This window comes from Thunnus maccoyii, chromosome 14 (genome assembly GCF_910596095.1).
Source record: "Thunnus maccoyii chromosome 14, fThuMac1.1, whole genome shotgun sequence".
In the NCBI taxonomy this organism is placed as follows: Eukaryota; Metazoa; Chordata; class Actinopteri; order Scombriformes; family Scombridae; genus Thunnus; species Thunnus maccoyii.
In genome coordinates this window covers 29,932,302-29,954,491 of record NC_056546.1, presented here as the reverse complement: position 1 = coordinate 29,954,491, position 22,190 = coordinate 29,932,302, and the positions used below count along the sequence as shown (strand labels likewise).

At 39.4% G+C, this 22,190-nt stretch overlaps 1 protein-coding gene across 1 annotated transcript in view; it reads left to right on the top strand.

Moving 5' to 3' along the window:
- The first annotated feature begins 5,480 nt into the window (after positions 1-5,480).
- Positions 5,481-22,190, top strand: part of si:ch211-250c4.3 (uncharacterized protein LOC100535981 homolog) — a 43,229-nt gene continuing 26,519 nt past the window's right edge. Inside the window, exons 1-2 of the mRNA XM_042434103.1 lie at positions 5,481-5,824; positions 20,949-21,772. Of these exons, the coding sequence (XP_042290037.1) occupies positions 5,746-5,824; positions 20,949-21,772 (903 nt within the window). The 5' untranslated portion in view covers positions 5,481-5,745. The remainder of the gene's footprint in view (positions 5,825-20,948; positions 21,773-22,190) is intronic.

The window sequence follows — 22,190 nt, the reverse complement described above, 5'->3', positions numbered from 1 at the left end:
TTTTTACCACTTGACACAACCTGATCTGTATGATGTAATGGACTTCAATCAAGAACACCTGTGAAAACAATGACTGCATGAGTATACCCTGCTATTGTGAATTATTCACTCTTGCCTCATTCAGGCGCCACCGCCAGCATTCCTCATATGACAAAGATGACTAATGTAGTGATTCCACCTGAACACTATGGCAAAAAATCTCACACTTCCACCTCATCAGGATGGAGTGAATGTTTCTCAGTCAAGAAGCAGACCAAGGTTTATTAATCTTGAAATTGAGGCCCTTTTTCACCCTCACTGTAGTCAGAGTATCTTTGCTTTATCTGGCTTTATATAACCAAACAACGGCAATTCTGGCTTAATTCTGGTCTCCAGAATTTTCTGCCACGCTGCAGTGTTGTTTCAAACTGTGTGAAACTTTGCAAGATGGTTACATAACTGGCCAAGTGACAATACCTGCAGAGACTCTTCACTTTCACATCAGAGACCAGCTGAATCATTTGGGGCTTTTGGATTTGTCTCTGGAAGAGCTTCCAACCAAACACTAATGTTTTTAACCAGCTTGGCATTAGCACACACACTGTGCTGTGTGTAGTTTGCCGTTGTGATCACCACAATCCTATTTTTGTTGGCATGAGCACTCGTATGCATATTCCATTATCTGTGTTTTGACAACAACCCCAGCAAAGAGCAGAGTGGTTCCGTGTCATCATGTGTTAACAGAGAATAGTTGTCAGCAACATGGGAAACACGAGTAGTTCTGGTTTCTCATTGCATCATTTTATCCAAGAAAAGACTGTTGTGTGATTTGTACTCAGGAGCATTAAAAGAAAAGAATTTTTGCAAAAATTTGTGAACTCTAAGGCCAGGCCTCCTTCCACTGCATTTTTAATTATAATGAGTTATAATGTCTCAGCTTTCAAAATGTCCCTGCATGACAGCATTGTTGATTTGATTTAGTTCCTTATTGCAGCCCACAATACAAAAAGTACTGAATGGAATGAACAATATACTGATCATTTTGGTATTCTAACCAATAATGGGACAAAAACTGGTATTTTTCCGTATTTTTCTTATTGCCATTAAATCCCATGAAAACGCCAAAACCAGTGTGTTAGTCCATTTCTCAATACTTTCTGACTTCCCCACCCTGTAGGGCTGGGCAATATATTGGATTAATTTGATTAATTCAAATTTCTGTTTGTGCACAGTGTAAAATGTCTTAATTTGAATATCTAATTATCATATGCACAAAATGTTTATTTTTAGTCAAAAAATAACAGTTTACAGAACTGTGGTGACTCTAGATCGACGTCCAGTTTTTGGCCTACTGTACTTACCTCCTGATTAAGAGGTTTAGATAATCTAGATACATTTTTGGCCTGTTTACTGTCTGATCATCTGACTGTATGTATGTGCTGGTTGGATGTATAGCTTTGAGTTTAAAGAGATGTCCATATAACCCAAGAGAGCTCAAGAATCGCCACAACAACTTCTCCTTCTGAACTGTCCTTGAAGTAAACATTGATCAGTGTGGTCTACATACAGTCTGAACTCTTCTTCTGTTAGAGAAGAGAGTGACACATTCTTTATCCTCCTGCCTTTGTCACCTTATCATTCTGCTACCCCCCCCCCCCCCCCCCCCTTCCCCCTCCCCCCTTGTTTGTACCCTCACCACTCCACCTGTCAAAACAAAACACCTCTAAAGTAGCTGTTAACCTTGCACCACAGGGGTCCCTTTATTAAAACTAACAGAACAGTCCCTGCGTTAGTCAATACTCGCGCTAGCAGTTTATTTTAGTTAAGACAGGTGCTTCAAAGTTCACTGTGCTGTGCTTAAAATAGTTTCTGCAAAACAAAAGGAATTCCTTAAGTGTATTAAGTGAATCTGTTGTCTTATGGTTGAAATTTCTCAGTTTTGTTGGGATACAGTTATCCACATTGTTATCCACTTAAATTTGTATAATCTGACTACTTCTACAGGTGCAGGGAATAAACAATGACCCTAGTTGACTAAATGTCTTTTTAAATGAAAATACTTCATTATTGCATAAATGTGTTTTTGTCAGGATTTGTTTTACAGAATACTTCCAATTTTACTTTACTTAAGATTATTTTGGGGTGTTTTGCCTTTAATTGATACACAGTAAACAGTTGAGACAGACAGGAAATATGAGAAGAGACATAGGGGAATGATATGCAATAATAAAATAAAATGTTTATGATTATTATTTAATCAGTGTGTTTATGTGAATTTACTGCATGTAACTGGTTAGTTAGATTTCAGTCTGTTTTCTTAAACATGATGCATACGAGAAAACCAGTTTCCATATCAACCCAGTTAGGAGATTAGAGAAACCTGATTTCCCCAGCTACAACACCAATTTGTTGTAGTCAGAGTTTGTGCATCTATTCTTGTTAGGACATTGCATTGACTTTCATTCATTGTGGACAGCCAAACCCAAACCCTAACCCTAACCTCAACATAACCTCAATTCACACCTTACCCCTAACCTTAACCAGGACCTCAGAAATGACATTTGGCCTCATTAGGACTGGGCTTTGGTCCCCATGAGGACTACTGGTCCCGACAAGGTTGGAAAAGGTCCCAATGAGGTAACAAAAATGCACACACACACACACACACACACACACACACACACACAATGGTTAACACAGTATCCCATTGTGCCCACACTGTTGTTTAAATGGGTTTTATGGATTCATATTGCAATTATTATTATTTTGTACTGTGCAATTTCTAATAAAAAGCACAATTGCTTCTCTTTAATTTGAATTTTGAAATGTCTAAAATAGTTTGAGACAGAAGTGCAGCAGAGACAGAGAGACATCACTGAGCTTCATAGAGAGAGAGCAGAGAGCAGTATGTGGGTGTGTCTGAATTCCATTACCTTGCTTTGTTTTTCCAGTTAGTGAAGGAAAAACAAGGGAAAGAAAAAAAGCTGGGCAGGGTGATATCCAATAAAGGGTCAATATTTGGAGGGAATATGATATTTAAATAACACCCAGCAAACACTGACATGTTATTTGACCGTTGTTTGAACGTCCCTTCAAGGCGTACTGTAATGGTTCAAAAATAGTTCCAAAATGAAAGCTGTGCTGATGTTACCTGGCTGTCAGTTGGATGTTCTCCCTGGACTTATGTATACAGTTTATGTATACAGTGAACATTATGCAGTTTTATGCATACTATATGTCTAGATTAACAACATCATATGGTCTACTTTCTAAAATGGTCCAACTGACGTCCTGGTCTGACCTGGATGTCTGTTATACCTTTTAATAACATGTCATTTTCAAGATAATCCTGATAATAAGTTATATATAACCACAAACATAGCATAACGTCACTATGCAACCAATGTTTTCTGAGTAGAAATACAATACAGTCCACTGCTGGAAGCTATGACAGTATATAAGTTGTTTTAGTGATTCAACAAACATTTTATTTCATATACTGTAAAGGTTTCTAAAATCAAGAGTCACATTAATGAAAATGCCTTTGTTGTGAAATCTTTATCACATCATCTGATCCATACTTTGGTATTTCCTGTCTTATGAGAGTTAATAATAAAAGACAGCACTGATCACTTCCCTGCAGCTCTCTCTCTCAGGTCAGTGGTTCCTGCACAGACACTCTGGGTGTGGATAGAAAGAAAATCTCTGCTAAATCCTCAGGTGATACCGTATTTCTGCGAGGCATTTAGTAGAAGTAAAACCCACCTGATCTCAGCTTTCCCACCTTTTCAAATCCTAGACTAGAATTGATCTTTTGGTGGATATAATTCTGCAGGACCTCAGTTCAAATTATACACATACTGTATAGCACATAACTTTACTGACAACTGATGTTATTTGTTTTAGTGTCAAAGAGCAAAATGACATGTTGTCCACACACAGCAGGTGTTATCACCTGCCCCATGCCACAGGAATTTCATACTTACTGTTTCTAGAAAAAATAACATTGTTTTAATAAATAAAAATAGGTGTGGACCCTAATCTTGACCAAAATAGTTTAAATGTTTAAATTTGTGTAATTTATGTGCTATGCCGACAAAATAAAAATTTGTAGTCAGGTTACAGTTGCACTGTGTATCGACTCCTCTATAATGCTGTACACAGAGTTAAATTAAGTTTCAAGTCATGCGAGTTTGTTACATCAGTTGAGCTTGTTAAACATGTGCCTGTTCTATTGACATAGACAGTGCACTGTAAGTGGAGTTAATTGCCAGAAAAAAGTGGCAACATGCTCCACAACAATCAGGAATTAAGAATATCATGTATCCAATAAAACACATGATATGACCATACTGATTGAGCATCAGCTGGAGAATATTAATTCCTGAGTTTTTAACACACATATGCAATAAGCCATTAGAGTCCCAATATCTCTGTTTTGGGTGCTTTTCTTAGAAGACAGGCAAAATGCTGCACTCCCTGTCTGGAGATTAGTTCAGGTGAAGTCAGTTGGTTTGCCTCTTCGTTCAAGCACTGGATAGAAATGGTATTGTCGATACCACCATGAGGAAAACTGAGATATAGCACAAAACCAGAAAAAAAAATCACCTTTTGTGAATTTGCTCATAATCTTAGTTGAACATATACAAGGGATGATTATTGATTATTCTGACAATTGTTTTCTCATTTAATCAATTAATTATTTCTCATCTATAATAGTGCCAATCCTAATTTGCCGGAGTTCTTTGTTTGATCTGACCAACAGACTCAAATATATCTAGTTTACTATCACATCAAACATAGAAAAGCAGCAAATCTTTAGAATTGAGAAGCTGGAACTACATCACGTTTGGCATTTTTGCTTGCTGATTAATTTTCTGACAATTGACTTATCATTTGGTCGGCTAATTGTTTCAGCTCTACTGTTACAGTCAACTTGATAGTGAATGCCAGCTGGTGTTACCACACAATGGCTTACAAATGATATTTCTGAAAAATAACAATTACAGGCCTATAAAATAATTTATACTGTCATCTACTGTGCTGTAAAACATGGTGTGGTTGTTTTGACTGTCTCAATGATTAAACAGTAGCATTAAATCTGTGAATTAAGTTGCTTGTATAGTTTCACTGTGTAATTCTAACCATGTGTTCATAAGTGTCACTGTCTTAAAGCTGTGATCAGTGTGGACTGATAGAAACTGGCACATTATGTTGATTCTTACTATAAAATGTCAGTGGCTGACATTCATTCATTTCCTGCTATATTACTGATTTCTCTCTTATCTGACCATCGGCCGCCTCCGTCTTTAACCATCTTGCCTTTCCCTCCAGCTCTTGTCGCTCCCTGTTCACCTGCAGGCTGAGTGTAAATCTCAGTCCACCTCCTCCACCTCTCTGTCTGGCTGGCTGCCACTCCTCCTCCTCCTCCTCTTTCTCTCATGACTCTGAATGCTCCGGTGGAGCCCAGCCCCCTTTACTCTCCTCAGCTGGAGGAATTGGATACATTCACACATGCTCTCACACACAATCGCTCAGGCAGCCAGCAGGCGAGGAAACACAGGCATCATGACCCTGCCTGAGGACACACTCCATGCTGAATCTTCCAACAAATGACGCCTTTTCCACAACTGAACTTCAAGGCAGAATAAACCTCTTTGACAACATGATGAGGAATCTCTAAGGGAGTTTTTCTTCCTTTTTAAAAAACTACCAACAAGGGTGACAAGTTGAAGTTTCCTACACCTCAGGGATTGTTACAGCAACATGAGTGTCAAGAGGAAAAAGGCTGGGCTGGTCATCAGCTGGCAGAAGTCATTCTCTATCCTGGCTCCTTGGAGGAAAGGTACAGTGACCTTTTATCTTTTTCTGTGGCTGTACCAGTGGCTTAACCTTCCCTACCAGCTTGCAATTTCTGTGTCTGCTGTGAGATGAGACATCACAGTAATTTCAGTCACAGGGTGTGTTTTATTTTACATCGCTGATCTCTCATCAGCAGACAAATGCTCTCATCACAAAGCGATGCTGCGAAGCGGGCATTTGTCTCAGCGAGCAGAGGGATGATTAGCACTCTGCTGTGCTTTGTATTGTAGGAGGCTGACATTTTGATTGAGCAGAAGAAGTCTTAAAACAGTGGGTGTACAGGGGCATTTTGATGGGAAGCAAATCTGTTGTTGAGCTTAGCAGCTCCATCATATGACTCAAGACTCAGCTTAATAAGAGTTTAATTGGATTCCCAGACAGTAGATTAACTTCTCTCTCTGAAGGGCAATAAAGTGAACCCTGTAAACAGTTACAGTGGTTGCAAACCAACTTTTTAGACCCGATTCTTCATCTTCTCTTGCTGTTAACCGTAAAACTTTTCATTTTGTTTAAAGATGTGGTTTGAATGGAAACTGAGAGCTGTAAAAATTGTCTGTGCAGACATGAAAATCACATGTATATACCACCTACAACATGTGTTGACTGTAACAGAGAACAGGATAGATAGCAGCTTTCAAAGAAGGACAATTCATACAACAATGCAGTTCAAGGGTCTTTACGTACTGCTGGGTAATTGAGAACTAGCCTTTATGTCTGCTTGACAAAACAGCCATGAAAGTGCTTACGGTTGCTCCATTAAAGCAGCCGTGTGCGTATGACTTTGATATGATATAATAAGGCTCAAGTAAAACACAGATGTGGACTTAATTACAGTAACAGCTGATAATTTATAATGACACAACTGTAAAACGTAAACTCTGGTAGCATGATTCATCATCATATGAACTCATAATTAGAATTTAAAGCTGATTTGATTTTATGGTGATTTTGAAACAGCAGAGCAAGCTAATAACACATCTGACATATAAAGTTGTTATGGCTAACATGTTAGCAAACGGTTGTATTAGTTTTACAGTTGTGTTTTTTTCCACCTGATGAATGTAAATCTCTCCTTTTAGCTCTGGTTTGGAAAACCAAAACATTTAGCTAAAAGAAGCTAAAAAGCTTCGTAAAATGGCAGAGTTGATGATCATTCTGTAAGTAAATATATGACAACTTAAGATCTGCGGTATTAATTTTTTTTTACCACTTTGGGGCAGCAAAAGAAGTTAGAAACACTGAAAAAACACATTTACTGTCATGTTTTGATTTGTGTACAATATTCCCTCTCCTTTTAACTCGGGTTTGGTCTCGACCAACCCTGAGAAAATCATATGTCTCTTAGCTGCTAAATGCTCCACTATGTTCACCAGCTAGCCTCTAACTGTGTCTGTCTGCTGTTTGGTGGTAAGTAGGTAGTGTATAGTGGGTTTATTAGATTTATATCAATAGAGCTGCAAAGTTCATATTAATTCTAATAGATCCATTGTTAATATAAAAACATTGATTAGTGGCGTTTTAAGGGGTTTTAATTATTACATTATCTGTCTGAAGAGTCTACTTTGAGAGTTCTACATCTCATCGCTCTTTCCTTTCTAATCCTGGCGTCAGGTTGCTGCGCATTCCTCATATAAGCCTTGGTCAGATATCTCTGTCAGCTTATTTACAGTACAAGCCTCCACACCTGCCGAGGTGCAAATCCTCCAGCCGCTCTGTTGTGGGAGGGATGATAAATCTGCTCATTGTTGCGGCTGTGAGGGAGCCCCTACGCTCTGTTGACAGCAGTCACATTGTTTGCCATGTTACTCAGAGTAGGAAGAAGAGGGCCATTGTAAAGATAACACTTACATTGTGTACAGTGCAGCAGGGAGCAGCTCTTAATTGGCGTGTTCTTATGTGTCTTTGTTATCGTTTCATCACTGTTTAGGTTGAGGAGAGAGGGGGATATTGTCTGCCTTTCTCCAAACTGTAACACAACATCACTGGCTGAAATATGATGTTCTTTGTTTCAGGAGACTGTAGAAAACTGTGGAAAACAAGCAGAATCCCTCCCTCAAAAGTGGCATGTTTAAATTCTCTGCTCATCATTAGGTTACTAAAACCCTGAAATATGCAAGACTGAGACAAATTCAGTGGAATTCTGTAAGAGACAGGATTATAATTTAGAGTATGGTTGTTAGACATTATTCAGACATCAGGAATTTGAGTTTCACACATGTAGAGGAGAAGGTTTCGCTCACTGTTTCACGTGGAGGGTTCGAAGATTTTCTCAAAGGATGCTGACACTGATTTTTAATGCTTTTACTACATCATTTTTTGTGGGTATTTCAATGTCTAACTTTACCATTACAACTAAAAAAGGTAGCATTGTGAGGGTGTGAAAATACCTGTGTTGGTTAATTTTGGTGCCAATCATAGTTGAAGGTTATACTGTACTACTACTACTATGTGGTTTTGCATTTAGTTTCCTTTGGGTCCGGATGTTCCTCACCAAGAAAACTACAGCACTGGTCACCCGTCAAGCAACCTTTTGTGGTCATGTAAATAATGACTGTTGTCTGTCAGAAGCATAAGTAGTGAGACGTAGAGTCTTCATGGGTCCACTCATTTCTAAGGAACCCAGACCCAGGTCCAAATTTTACTCAGTGTAATCAGGTCCAGTAGGGTCTGGTTTTACTGCCATGAATCTTGGGTCTGTATGTCAACATGTCCAGTACCTGAGTGGATCCAAATGGACTCAAGTATACGTGGTATCAGTTCTGATAGTGTGGTACATCACAATCACTGGAGAAAAAGAAATTGAGGTGTTCTTTATTGACAGGAGGGACAAGTTAAAGGAAAAGGAATACAAGGAGGTAAAACCAACTGGCACATCAGCTGTTTGCTCCTGTTTTATGCAAATAGTTGATAAAGATGAGAAAAAGGTTCTGACAAGCAAACTGAACCTGAGCTTAGTTTAGGAAACCCAGTAGACCTAGTCTACATGATTTATGCTGTTAAATAAATGAAACAAATTCTTGCTGTTGGACTTTTGGAATTTGATTCACAGATATTAAATAGGTTAGAACATTGTTGTTATGTCTGTTTATCACCACATTTTGGATTGGGTCTAATTATCCTCAGGTTTATTCGGGTCAGGTTTGACTGTGCTCAGGTCACCCTCTGATCGGGTACAATTAATTTATACACTTAGGATTCTGGTAGGTTGTCCTTGGGCTTGTTTTGGATCATGAAGATCTCTAGAGGGGTGTCATTATTGAGCTGAAAGAACCCCTGTTGGCTGGATTGTCTGACTTTGACCATAGAGACCACAGTTCACAGTCTGCCTCCAAATGTCAACAACAGATTCTTTTAACCATGACCATGATCTTAAAGTCATTTTAGTTACCTGAACTGAGAGTTTTGTGTTGTAAATATTGTAAACAATTTGATGTGTAGCCTACATATTGATTGAATTGATTGGCTCAACCTGAGATCTACACCAGAGTCGAATCAGGTGAAATCTATATATGGACCTTCTTGGTCACACATTGCGTATTACTTGATGAAGACTTAATGACAAAATGTTGTAATTCTACTTAATACATCAACTTTTTGGGAGCATCTATTCAGTGTGCAGGCACTCTTTTCTCTTGAGATCGTCTAAACCTAAACACTACAACAACTACATGGATTTAGTTTAAATTTTAGATAGCAAATGTGGACAAAGCTAATGTGATTATATGCTGTATTAAGTTTTGTGTTCTTCAGTATACAGAAGTTATGAGGTTCTTGTTTCTTTTCATTTGAGTATTTTCCATTTTTGGCTACTTTCTCTCCACTAGATTTCAGAGGGAATATCATACCTGTCACTTTGCAGAAAGACATTTAATACAAAACCCTTGTGTACAGCCATTGTTTACTGTTGCTATTTGGTGCTGTGTGATTCAAAATGACTGAATGAACTTAAAGCGTAAAAGCTCTGAATGCATCCTAAAAGTATTTTGGGTATATGCAGACCTTGCTGACTGTCCTGAAAATAATTGGCTGCTTGAACTCCTATGTCCTGTATTTTGGAGGGATGAGAAATCAAACTCTAAACTGTCAGAGGAAATTAGCCAAAGGAGTTTTGACTTGAGTTACGGTGCTCCTGCACATTCTTGCCTTATCCTAATGGTTTCTGATAGGACAGAGCAGAGTTGTGGGCCCCGTTAACTTTGATAAAGAGAGGGAGTCTGGGTATCATCCTTGCGGGTGATGACGCCATGGGCGAGAAAGCGGTGGAAAACAGGGAAGGGATCCTAGCTCGGCCACGTGTTGATAGATGGGTCCAGAGGTGGACTGCCTCTCCTGGGTTTAGAGGACAGTGATAGTTGGGGGATGGGAGGAAAGTGTGCAGTGGTACGTCCTGCTCATCACACATCTGCTTTATGTCAGCTGTACTGGCACCAGAGCTGATTATTAACAGTTGTGTCATATGACTAAAATTACATTTATAAATCAGACTCCATAAAACAAGATGTTCAGACTTTCTACTGCTGCCCCAGCAGTACCAGTGGTAAGTCTTGACCACTGACCACCCAGTGCTAACAGGGAGCTGACATACCCATAACCCACCTGGGCTGTAAAAATAGCCGGCTTGTCACAGCCTGTTTTTGACCTCTCCACTCAGGATCTGAGAGGCCAACTGAGCCAATTGTTCAGCCCGAGGGCTTACACATGCCTAAATGTGGTGCCTCAGACAAACTACCAAAATCTCAGAAAACCTCCTAAAACCTGTCTTCTGCATTAAGCAGCAGCCGGACAGCACACACCTGCTGCAGAGTGAAGACTGTGAATCTGTAAATGGTGTAAACGGATGAGGAAAACACTGCCTTTTTCCAGTTTCATGAGTCACTATGAGCAGCTAGAAAAACAATTTCAGGAGAATGTTGTGGCTCGGAAAAGAAGAGTTTCAGTTAAAGAACACATAATAATATTTGCAAATAACTCAGATCATGAGCTGAATATCAACATTTCTATGTCTTCGATTTGTGAATTTAAGCTCCCTTTGCATGCAGTTATTGTTTATGTTCCATATATAAATCATGTTTGTCTTGGAAAACATGACACAAATGGCAGGCTTGGAATGTGGCGCCTGAATGATAGTAGAAAAACCCCTGCAGGAGTTTCTGTAGGTAATTTGAGCACAACACGCACACGTATGGTCACATGCGGTGACTCTTTTTTTCCACTTCAACAAGCTGCTGGAAATATTCCACTATAATCTTGGAACATGTCGACTATATCATGTCACTCAGTTCTAACAGATTTTTGTGGCATATTTAAGCTGTTACTATTCCTTTCCAACTTGTTCTGAAGGTCCTTTGGATTCACAACTTCCTACTGAATTTAAGCCACTCTCACTTTGCTTTAAACATCTTGATATTAGCCCAAATTAGCTCAAAACACGGTTCCTTCCAGCATGAAAGCACTACATAGTACAGCGAAGCACAGCTGTGAAAGTCGTGTAGAATTGTTGCAAATTGATTAATCAATCTTAGCTCACACCATAAAACAGTATGACTGGAATGAATTTGTATTATATTTCATCTTAAATATTTTTTTTCAATATTAAATATAGAAAGAAAATATTATATTTTATTTCAATATTGCTATAGTAGTAGATAGTTACTGATAGGTAGGTGGTTTGATGGTAGAAGCCAAACCACATAATTACTGGTAACAACTTGGTTTGGTGTGAACATAAACTGTGAAACTTGAAAAAAAGAAAAAAAAAAAGATGGCATGACGCCCCTGCACATATTCTAACATTTAGTCTAAAAGCAGCTGCCTACATGCTTTACACCTGTGCTGTATTTATACATGACTCACTGTCTGAAGGAGTCAGCTGTTTGAATAAAAGAACTAGTACCAGTGAATGTATTTGCTCATGTGTTTATTGACTCCAACACCCACTGGGCTCTGTTAACCCCTGGATGCAGGCTTCCAGCCTTCCAGGCAGCTTAGAGCTTTGTTCTTGTGGTGTCCAAGCCCAAGGTATCAGAGAGGGCAACAGGGCAATCCACAGACTCTACCTTAACACCTTTAGTCTTGAGGACTCTGACTCTATAAGGCACTTACTTGAATGACAATACTAGCAATGCCTGGAATGTGAAATGAATATGATGGGAAATGGCTGAAGGACATTTTTAGACAGAAAAGAGGCTTAGGATGAGTCTGGGGCAGGAGGATGGCCTGTCTGTAATTATATGTTGTGGGGTTTAGTCAAGCACAGAGACTGGAAATAGGCTGAGTCAGCCAGTGTAGACAATTACAGGATAGAATATCTGTTTGTGTTGTTTGGGAGGGATGAGGACAGCTGGATCAGGGCGACACCTGTCCAGCTGACGGTGATTGCGTGGAGAGGATTGTATGGGAGGATGGGGATTGTATCACAATAGCAAGAAGTCAGATTACACGGCTGAGTTGGCCAGATGACTTCAGCGTGTAATTAAAGTCAACCTGCTCTCCTTCTTATTGTCTGCTGGTAATTCACAGGAACAGGCATGCACTGAAAAGCTATGTGGGAGAATAAATAAGCCAGATAGCAAGTAGAGTAAAAACCAGCGCCTGATGTTTGGTCTCCAGAGAAGCAATGTGTTGTTATTCTGCTTCATAAATTTCACAGCTTTCACATTCTCATCTGGTGTTTTTTCAATTTCCACATTCCTGGTCTTTGGAAACAAATTCTTGGGCTGTTCTGTCACTGAAGATAGATCGGCTTCCACTTAATGCTGTTAATTGAGTAAAGATGACTTGGACACCAAAGAGGACTTCAACAGAGCTGCAGCATGCAAGCCAGTATCCTAAGGAATTATGTTCATAATGGATGGTTCACATCTCAGGATTTATGTCCAGTGCCAACATGGGAAGTATTGTGTTTTTTATGTAGAGAGGCAGAATGTAGGGGTGGTGGATGGACATGTGATCCAAATTAGCAGTGTGGCTCTGTGGATTGCTGTGACAGTCAGTTGGTTGATCGGTCCACTATTTAAGTCCGGACTGAAATATAATTATCGTATGTATTGCCATGAAGTTTGGTACAGACAGAAGATGCATCCTATTGACTTTAGTGACCCCCTTACATTTCATCTAGTGCCACCAGCAGATCAAAATTTTCACTTAACTGGTGAAATGTGTAAACATCGATGGATTGGTACAAAATTTTGTACAGACATTCATGGTTCCCAGGCTGTTTCTTAATGAACCTGACTGTTTATCTATGAACTTGGTATTTTTGGTTTTGAGTGGTAACTAAAATGACTTTGGTCATGCTCTGACTTTTCGACACCATTATTAGGTCAGAATTCTAAAATGTTCCAATAATTTGACTAAATACCTGCAAAATTAATGACATCCCCATCAACCTCATCTGTACTTTGTGTTTAGTGCTAATTACAAAATGGTAGCAAGCTAACATTCTAAACTAAGATAGAGAGCATGGTATGTACAATACATGTATAGCTGCTAAAACAGTAGCATGTTAGCGTGATGATGTTAGCATTTATCAATCAAAGTCGAGCCTCACAGAGCCACTAGCATGACTCTTAGTCTTGTTTAGTTTTGATCTTTTTCTAATCTCACCATACTGCAGGAAGAAAGAATTTTGGTGTAGAGCATTGCAAAATGTTGGCGCTGAATGTAACCTGGGGTTTTACAGAATTGTCCAATAGCAATATTCTTGCTGGTGATTAAGTTGGCATATAACTGGTGTCTTGAGTGCAGTTTGTTTGACTATAAATGACAGAGGTTCACTTGTGCAGGATGTGTCAGCTGTAGTGATAGCTTTATTGCCTCTTACTCACTCTTGACATGTGCCGTGTAATTGACAGATTGAACACAGAATGATTGATGAAGTAGATCAACTGAACATTGCAAATTCAATGAATATTCTCACTAGCTTATAATAGCTGGTACAAAGAAGAGGGGAACTGGTTGCTAACACACACTTCCTGGTAAAAGATTTAAGTCCTGAATAAAGTTATTGTAGGTAAAAGTAGGCTTGATGGAAACAAAAACATGCTATCTGCTTCATATCTGGCTGAGATCTGAGATAGCCACTGACCCACATTTTGTTACTGGTATTTTGCTCCAAAACATACCTCACTTATGTTCATACTCATGGAAAGGTGCATTACAATGTACTGCAATATTGAGATTCCAGGCTGCCTGGTGAGTTACTGTTTGATCTCTTTAGTGAGGGAGTCCAGTCCACAAGCTTTTAATTGGAACTCCAGGTGGATTTAAGAAGCAGAATGCTGTCTATTCTTTAACAATGACCCAATAAAAAGCATCAAAACGTCATATTGGCTAGAAACTGGGTCAGTGTGGGGCAGTTTCACAGTCAGATACTGTTTGGGTTAACAGCTGTGCAGATTGACACCTGAATGCAACATCCATAAATATTTTGGTAATTTTACAATCTTCCTGCTTGTTAGTACATGTTCAACTCACTCTAACAGTGGTAAGAAAGACAGGAAGCAGTTTGTAGTTTATGTCTAATAAGGAGTTTCATGTTTCAGTTTTCTTGTGCTCATTTGTCACAGTCACAAAATCCATTGATGTCAGGTTTTTCTGCTACGTTCCATGGTGGAAGCATTGCTCAGGGGGCCTCCGACCATGGGGCCCCTTATCCCTGACTGACTTGTGGGTGAGGCCCCTTGTAATCGTAAGAAATGTAGACCATCAAAAAAACAAATACAAACAAAAACTTTTTAAAAAATATTGCTTGAACCTCAAATGGCGAGACAGTGTGAAATAAGACAAGGGTGTTACTACATCTTATCTGCAGAGAACAAGCTCAATTCACACAACCCTGGCTCCTAGAAATAACGCTCACATTAGGGGTGTAACGGTACACAAAATTCACAGTTTGGTATGTACATTGGTTTGGGGTCACAGGTTGGCACATTTTCAGTACAGCAGAAAAAAAGAAAGGCAGAAAATAATATTTTGGTCCTTTATTTTGAAACCAGGGTAACCAGGGTAGCCATGCTACAGCTAAGTGGTGCACTGCCAAAACGTTCTGGGTGAAACTTGTGCTCTAGAATTATTTTGACAGTAAGTAAGTATTTTAAAAGTAATTTTGAGTCATGGAGTATACCAAACTGAACATTCTGTGCTGAACATTTCGGACGAATATGCATATCGTTACACCCCTTGTTCATATACAACTAAATTGTTTTCACAATTACATTGCATTGGCAAACATAATCGCTTCCTGGATGATGTTCAGAGGCATTGTTTTTTTTATTGAATTAGGTGCATTTATATATCACATGGAAGTCTGAGGGAAAGGGTCAGGATGGATGCTGGAGAGACTCAGGATAATTGAACAACAATGTATCAACATTGTTCGGTATCCTACTTTTGACCTGGGAAAATTAATTGCAAGGCTTGTTCCAGCCAGTGCTTTCTATAATTGCGTCATACAGTAGCAGCAAGGGGAGGAGAGGGCCTCAAAGACACTGTGCCCAGGGGCTTCCACAGCTTCATCTCTGTAAAAGAAACAGCTTAAGCTTAGATAACCACAGACACACTTTAAACACAGCGAAAAATAAAGCCCAGCTTCTGACTTTGTGGTGCAGTATTTAAGTTTTATCTTCAGTAGAGATTTTTTATATCACTACACTGCTCCTTGACATCATCCATGTTTATTTGTTGACCTCAAGTCCTTGAGCACAATTACATGTAGTGTAGATTACTTCTAAAACTTCCAAACCAAACATATAGTAAAGCTGTTCATTAACTCTCTGTGCCTGCCTACATGGTAGTTACTGTACTATGGGTTATCACTGCTGCTCTGTAGCCCTCTTAATTCTTTTATCTCCAGGATAAGTGTGAAACACAGCAGCTCTCCTGACTCTGGCACTCATTACACAACTGACTGGACACTGTCTTGATACAGGCAATTATGAGATTATCAGGAGCTGCTGCTGGAGACACTGGACACGGGTGTTAAGCCTTTCTATCTCCGGGTTCACAGTTCTGTCAAGAATACAGTCTGTACTCTGATAGTATAGAAAACTCCCGAGATACACCATCTTTACTTCATTTTACTCAGTACACTGGTGATGTAGTTGATATTTGTTTTGCACTTTTAGATTGCCCATGGATACTAAAGCTATTCAAAATTCATATCAAAGACTGAATGTGTCTGAATTACACCTGACCAAATTACAAAGACATAATTCAACATACAAATTGGAATGATAAACAACAATAACATCTTTTTCAATACATGAATGAGTGTTCATCTGAACTTGGAAAGTCAGTTATGTTAACTCAGTTCCCTTGTTACCTGCAGTATACAGATGTATTTTTAGAGCCTAGTTGCCCAATATATTAGTCAGGAAGTTGGTTAAATGTCACCAAACAGGAGTAACCCTAGCTGTCTTGCTAACTACAAGTTAGCAAGCTAGCAAACCATGCTGCATTTCTTTTGTGAAACACTTTATACTCCAACAGGGCAAGCAATGCTGCTTGTTAGTACATGTTCAACTCACTCTAACAGTGGTAAGAAAGACAGGAAGCAGTTTGTAGTTTATGTCTAATAAGGAGTTTCATGGGCTCTTGTGCTCATTTGTCACAGTCACAAAATCCATTGATGTCAGGTTTTTCTGCTACGTTCCATGGTGGAAGCATTGCTCAGGGGGCCTCCGACCATGGGGCCCCTTATCCCTTGTTACCTGCAGTATACAGATGTATTTTTAGAGCCTAGTTGCCCAATATATTAGTTAGGAAGTTGGTTAAATGTCACCAAACAGGAGTAACCCTAGCTGTCTTGCTAACTACAAGTTAGCAAGCTAGCAAACCATGCTGCATTTCTTTTGTGAAACACTTTATACTCCAGCAGGGCAAGCAATGGTGGGACACCATTTTGAACTCATTGTTTCTCTCTCTGTCTGTTCCCTCAAATGTCAGCACTGTCAAACATGGTTTGCAGTTCGTCACAGCACTAATTGGTCTGTCAAGCCTCTACTCTCTGCTCCAAGTAGATTTACTTTGTGTCTGCAAGCAAATTCACTGATTAAAGTAATTCCACTGAAATAAATGGATTTCATTCTGAAATGTTGCTGTTACAAATGCTGGTGTGACTTGGTCCTTTGGCCAGAGTATGCTCGAAACAAATTGTAACATAGCTGAAACACTTTCAGACAGTCTCTCCTCAAAGACAGTCATGGTGTTCACTCAGTTGTTCACATGGAAACTGACAATAGAAGTGTGCAGAATGAAATATGTGTATAAATAAGTGTCAAAGCAGAAAGGTTCTGGAGAAAATAGCAGTGAGAAGGTTTTCCTAAATGGATAATGCCTCTATGAGCTGGAAGCATTTTGCATTGCACGACTATTGTTTGCATTGCCGGTGACTCTAAATCCTTTTACATCACACTCTGGCTTTCAGTGGCTTCAGAGGTATTGCTCAAGAAACAGTCAACAATGATTTAGGCTACCAAAAGCTTAAACACATAATGGGCTTTTTAATTCTCTCCATACAGTGAGGTCATTGGGAAAAACAATAAGCCTCAGTGGTGACCTGCTGAAGCCACAATGGAAATAGTTGCATGCATTCTACTATTTTTCCCAGCATTCACCAAAAACAGGAAATGAGTTTTCTAGCTTACACAGAACAGAATTTATTTTAGGAGTCAACAGCTCGAATTGAGCCTTTCTTAAAACTTTTTTTTATGTAGCATAAGCAGCTCGAGGCAGACTCCAACAACAAGAGCTAACCACAACCAATGTCTGTATAAGAAAATAAATTGGTGGAATCTAGTAAAATAAATGTTAGGCTTGACTGTACTGTTGTGAAGTTACACTGAAACTTCATGGTAAGCAGAGGAAAATATACAGAGAGCATCATCATATTCACTGCCTTGATGAAGCCACAATGTGATTCAGTTAGCCAGTTAACAGAGTAAACAGTGGAAATTTAATTTCCTTCAAAAGGGTCAGGTTAAATTCTTTTGAAAATCTAAGAATAATTTCTGCTTAACTGGCATTTTTGATGTCCAATATGCTGATTCAGTTGCAATATTCAGTTCTACAATTGTGTGCATCTTTGCACAACAATATGTACAGTATGTATGGAAAAAAAGTTAAAAAAAAGTTGCCATAATCCAGCAATTGAATATAATATCTAACTTTCTGATAGCAAATGACCACAAGTAATAATAGACATGTAGATCAATAAATTATGAGTACTCACAGTGAAATAATGATGGTTTGGCTTTTCAGTAATTGCTGTGAATATTCCAACAAGTCTTTCAAATTTAACGACATAATACAATTCATATCATTAACAAAAAACAACAACAATAACAACAGCAACAATAGGAAAAAAAAAACAAACCAAAACTACCACACAACCTATTGTCCCTATCAGGAGGACATCATCGAATGCCTTCCAAAAGTATTACGAATGACCGTTTCAACATTCATATGAGTGTTTTTCTAACTGCTGTTAAAAGGGAAGTACGTTGAAACATTAGCATTGTTGTGTTTCTAGGTGTTGGGGTGTACTACTGCATATGGGAAAAAGTTGTCTAAAACTTTTTGTGGCTCCAAAGGGAGCTGTCTGAAATCTGATAAATTGCCTTAAGTGATGTCACTTGAGTCAGCATGGGTTGGTGCTGAAGACTACAAGTTTGAAAATTAAAAAAATCTGGGGGTGTGGAGTTAGGAAGAAGAGAGGTTTCTTCTGTACATAAGCACTGTGTAAGCACAGGGCAAGCACACTTTTTTTTAGAAAAATGACTAAGTACTTCGTTTTGTGTTGAACCATGGTGGGAAAACACAGGCCTTGTTTAAAACGGGAAGAGACCTGATTCTGAGCCTTTAGAAGCTGATATGGTACAACCAAACACTGTACTATCAGTGTTTTGGCAGAGCTGCTTCTATTCAACAACAGGGTTATCAAAACAGTGGTCATTTTCTAGGAACTATGGGTGCGTCGCTGTTTTGTTGAGTGATTGACTTTGAAATCAAAACAAGATGTTTTCTGACGAAATTCTGCTGCAGTACAAACCAGTGTTTCCAGTTTTCATCGATTTGATGCACCTGCAGTTTAATTAGAGGCGAATATGGGGTTGTTTTTTATTGGTCCAAATCATAAATATTTCACATTTTCAGCAGATAAAATAGTTGTGCCAAGTAAGAATTAAAGTTATAAAAGTATCCATTCAGTTCCAATCAACATCCTATGTTTCTAACTAATTACTTGTGAATCATTCATCATTCAGTGCGGGCCTCCACCCTTCACAATCACAACATCCCCTCTGCCTCATCTAAACCACACAGAAGGAATTCCACAGTGATTGTCCATATCCACACTGCATAATTACTTTTAGTTTTGCTTTGCTGTGCCTACTTTCAATAAGCCAAATACTTCCACGTCTGTTCAAGTTCTCACAACATGCTTTTGAGAAAATTCCCCTCCAAGGACTCCCTCCTCCAAAGTTCCCCTCAGAGAGGATAAAAGCATTGGATATACCACTTCAAAGAACTTTTAATCTCATATTTGCCTTGGCAAGGTCTCCAATTCACCCTGCAGGAAGTCGCCCAACCTCTTCTATTGTTGAGGTGAGATCTCGCACTCTGGAATTATATTATTCCAAAAACGGTGCTTAGCTGCAGTTTCAGTTCAAGCATTTTGACTAAACAAATAAATCAACCTTAATCTTAATCAGGGCCCCTGTATTTCCCTGAGGGGATTTTTTTTTGTGTTTTCTTTGAAAATTCAAAGGTTGGAAGGAAGGAAATAAATGTCATTTGATTGACAGCGAGACATATCAAATTGCCCACAGTGAGAAACAGGAGAGGACACATATGACTGCTCCCTGTAATGGTCTTAACTGGAGCCTCAGATCAAAGCTGGACAGTCAGATAGGGGACACTGACAAATTGTATGGATCTTGTGGTATTTGAGTTAAAGAATGCAGGATTACATAAATACCAGTCCTCGGGTTTCACCAAAGCATCCACTCATACCACTATTGATATACCTTCTATTAGTGTGTCTGTGCAATTCACGGTCAAAAGACTGGAATGATGTTAACAGAATGGTTGAAATACATGTAGACAGTCTTTAATTTTGTTGTTAAAATACCCTTAGAAATAATCATAGTTGTACAAGCCATGAATTATATAATTCAGCTATTGTTGAAATACCTTAAGTCAAGCAAATCCACGCTCTGGCAGTCCTAAGCTACACTTAAGTTTGGCTCAAAATCAGGTATTTCAAGGTCTTTCATTTCCTTTGAGGTATTTAAGAGACATTAATTCCTGTGTACATTACGAACTGGAAGCCCAGTTATGCAGACGGAGCAGACTGTCCTCCCAAGAATAAGTCATTTTAGCAAATGCGCAATGATGACGTATATGTTTACATTTACGCTCAGGTGACAAAAATCACCAGTGGTCGTAGGAAGGATCAGTCTTCATTTCATCAAGTGCCCCAAAATTATATTTATTTACTTTCAAGTGACAATGCCCTCAAGCAGCTGCTGGAATTATGTCTCTTGTTCATTGAGAGCACAGGAAGAAGTTGCGTGACATTATGTGAGAAAGAGTGACAAAGTACGTATACGCAGGAGTTCAGGGTGGATGAGTGGGACAACAAAACATGGTCCTTTGCAACAGTTCATTACCTATCAACAGTCTGACTATGATTGTTCCCTAACTTCAGCCAAGTCATCATTAACCCCAACCTGACCTTAAAGAAGTTGTCATTTTAACCCAAACCATAATCGTAAGCATAACCCTAACCCAGTGATTTGTACGGTTTTGGAAGGCACTAAGAACCAATAGGGGTGTCCAATCAGAAAAGGCTTGTTTGTGTCATTCTGGAGGGCAGTTATTTTGTGGTTTAATGTGGAGGACTTGTTGTGAAGTAGATATTTTAACCCAAACCATGATACTTCCTGAACCATAAACAAGCTGTTTTTGTGCCCAATCCAAACCAAACCAAACCGATCAGAAAATTCTCAGATGGCTGTTACAAATAATGTATTTGTTGTTTAATTTGAAGGACTTGTTGAGATGCAGCTATTAAAATAAACTTGTATTTCTTGATTTGCTCTTCACAGGTAAAGGAGACACGTTACTGGACAGCGAGGTTGTTCTGACAAAAATGAAGCTTTTAAGCAACTTCAACGAGAGGCTCCTTATGACTGACGACTCTACATCCACCATCTCCACAGTGTCGGTTTCCAAGCAGGACGTCTCGGACCCCACCAAAGCTCCCAAGGTGAATTCCCACCTTTATGTCAAGTCCAGGCAGCCTCAGCTGGAGTCTGGCTCAGACTACCTGTCTGCAATTTTCTCAGACCCTCAGCTACCGAGGCTGTACAAGTTTGAATCAGAGGACTCTGGAGTGGAGCTACCCAGTGGAGCTAACTCTCCGTCCACCCCGACAGGCTCTGAGCAGAGTTTTGTGGTCCACAGTCGAGAGTCATCTTGCGACTCCTGCAACTTAAACTCTGACCCTGCCACTCTCCCTGATGAACTATCCACACATGGACAGAGCCCTGAGATTAAACCGGCAGAAGACTTGGTGGATAACAGTCTGAGTACAGCAGTGGATACTCAGGACAATGTGCTCATGCCCTTAAATGAATTCAGTTTTTCAGCTGAGAGTATAGAACTGCACATAGGTGAGAACCTGGACAAGGACCAGTGTGGGGCTTCAGGAATCAACCCTGAAGGAGATGAGGAGAGGTCTGAACAGCTTGAGGAGAACAGTGCTGTAACTGAAAGGATCTGTTCAGAGAATACGAGGCCTAGGATACAATCGTCGACAGAAGCCTATGATGACATGACAGGCAATGACTTTGAGCCGGAGCCTTTAAGAAGGAGTGCCACCACTGACAGCCTTGAGGAGTACATGGACGAATGCTGCAGACTCAGTGAGGTAAGAAGAACATGATGTCTAAACATGCTTACTCCAAACACTGACCTCAATCACTTGTGCATCCAAATGCACAAATGCTGCCTTAAAGGAAAACTATTGTTTCTTACAACTTGGGTGCTATTTTCATAGTTCTAGTTATCAGTTCAATCCGTTATGATAACATTTTAGCCTACTCACCAAAGTAATTGCTGAGATCTTGGAATGCGCAGGAGAAACTCAAGTAGTCAGACAATCAGACAACGCTTTCGCTTGATTAGCTACCACTTTATTCAAAGGTAAAACTGAAAGTGAGCATACCTGTGATGTCGCTAATATTCCCTCTTTGCACAGGAAAACTGAGTACACACAACTATGCCAGGTACAGTAGGTCAAAGTTTAAACAAGAGCTGGGTCTGTAAACTATGATAGATGTTTACAA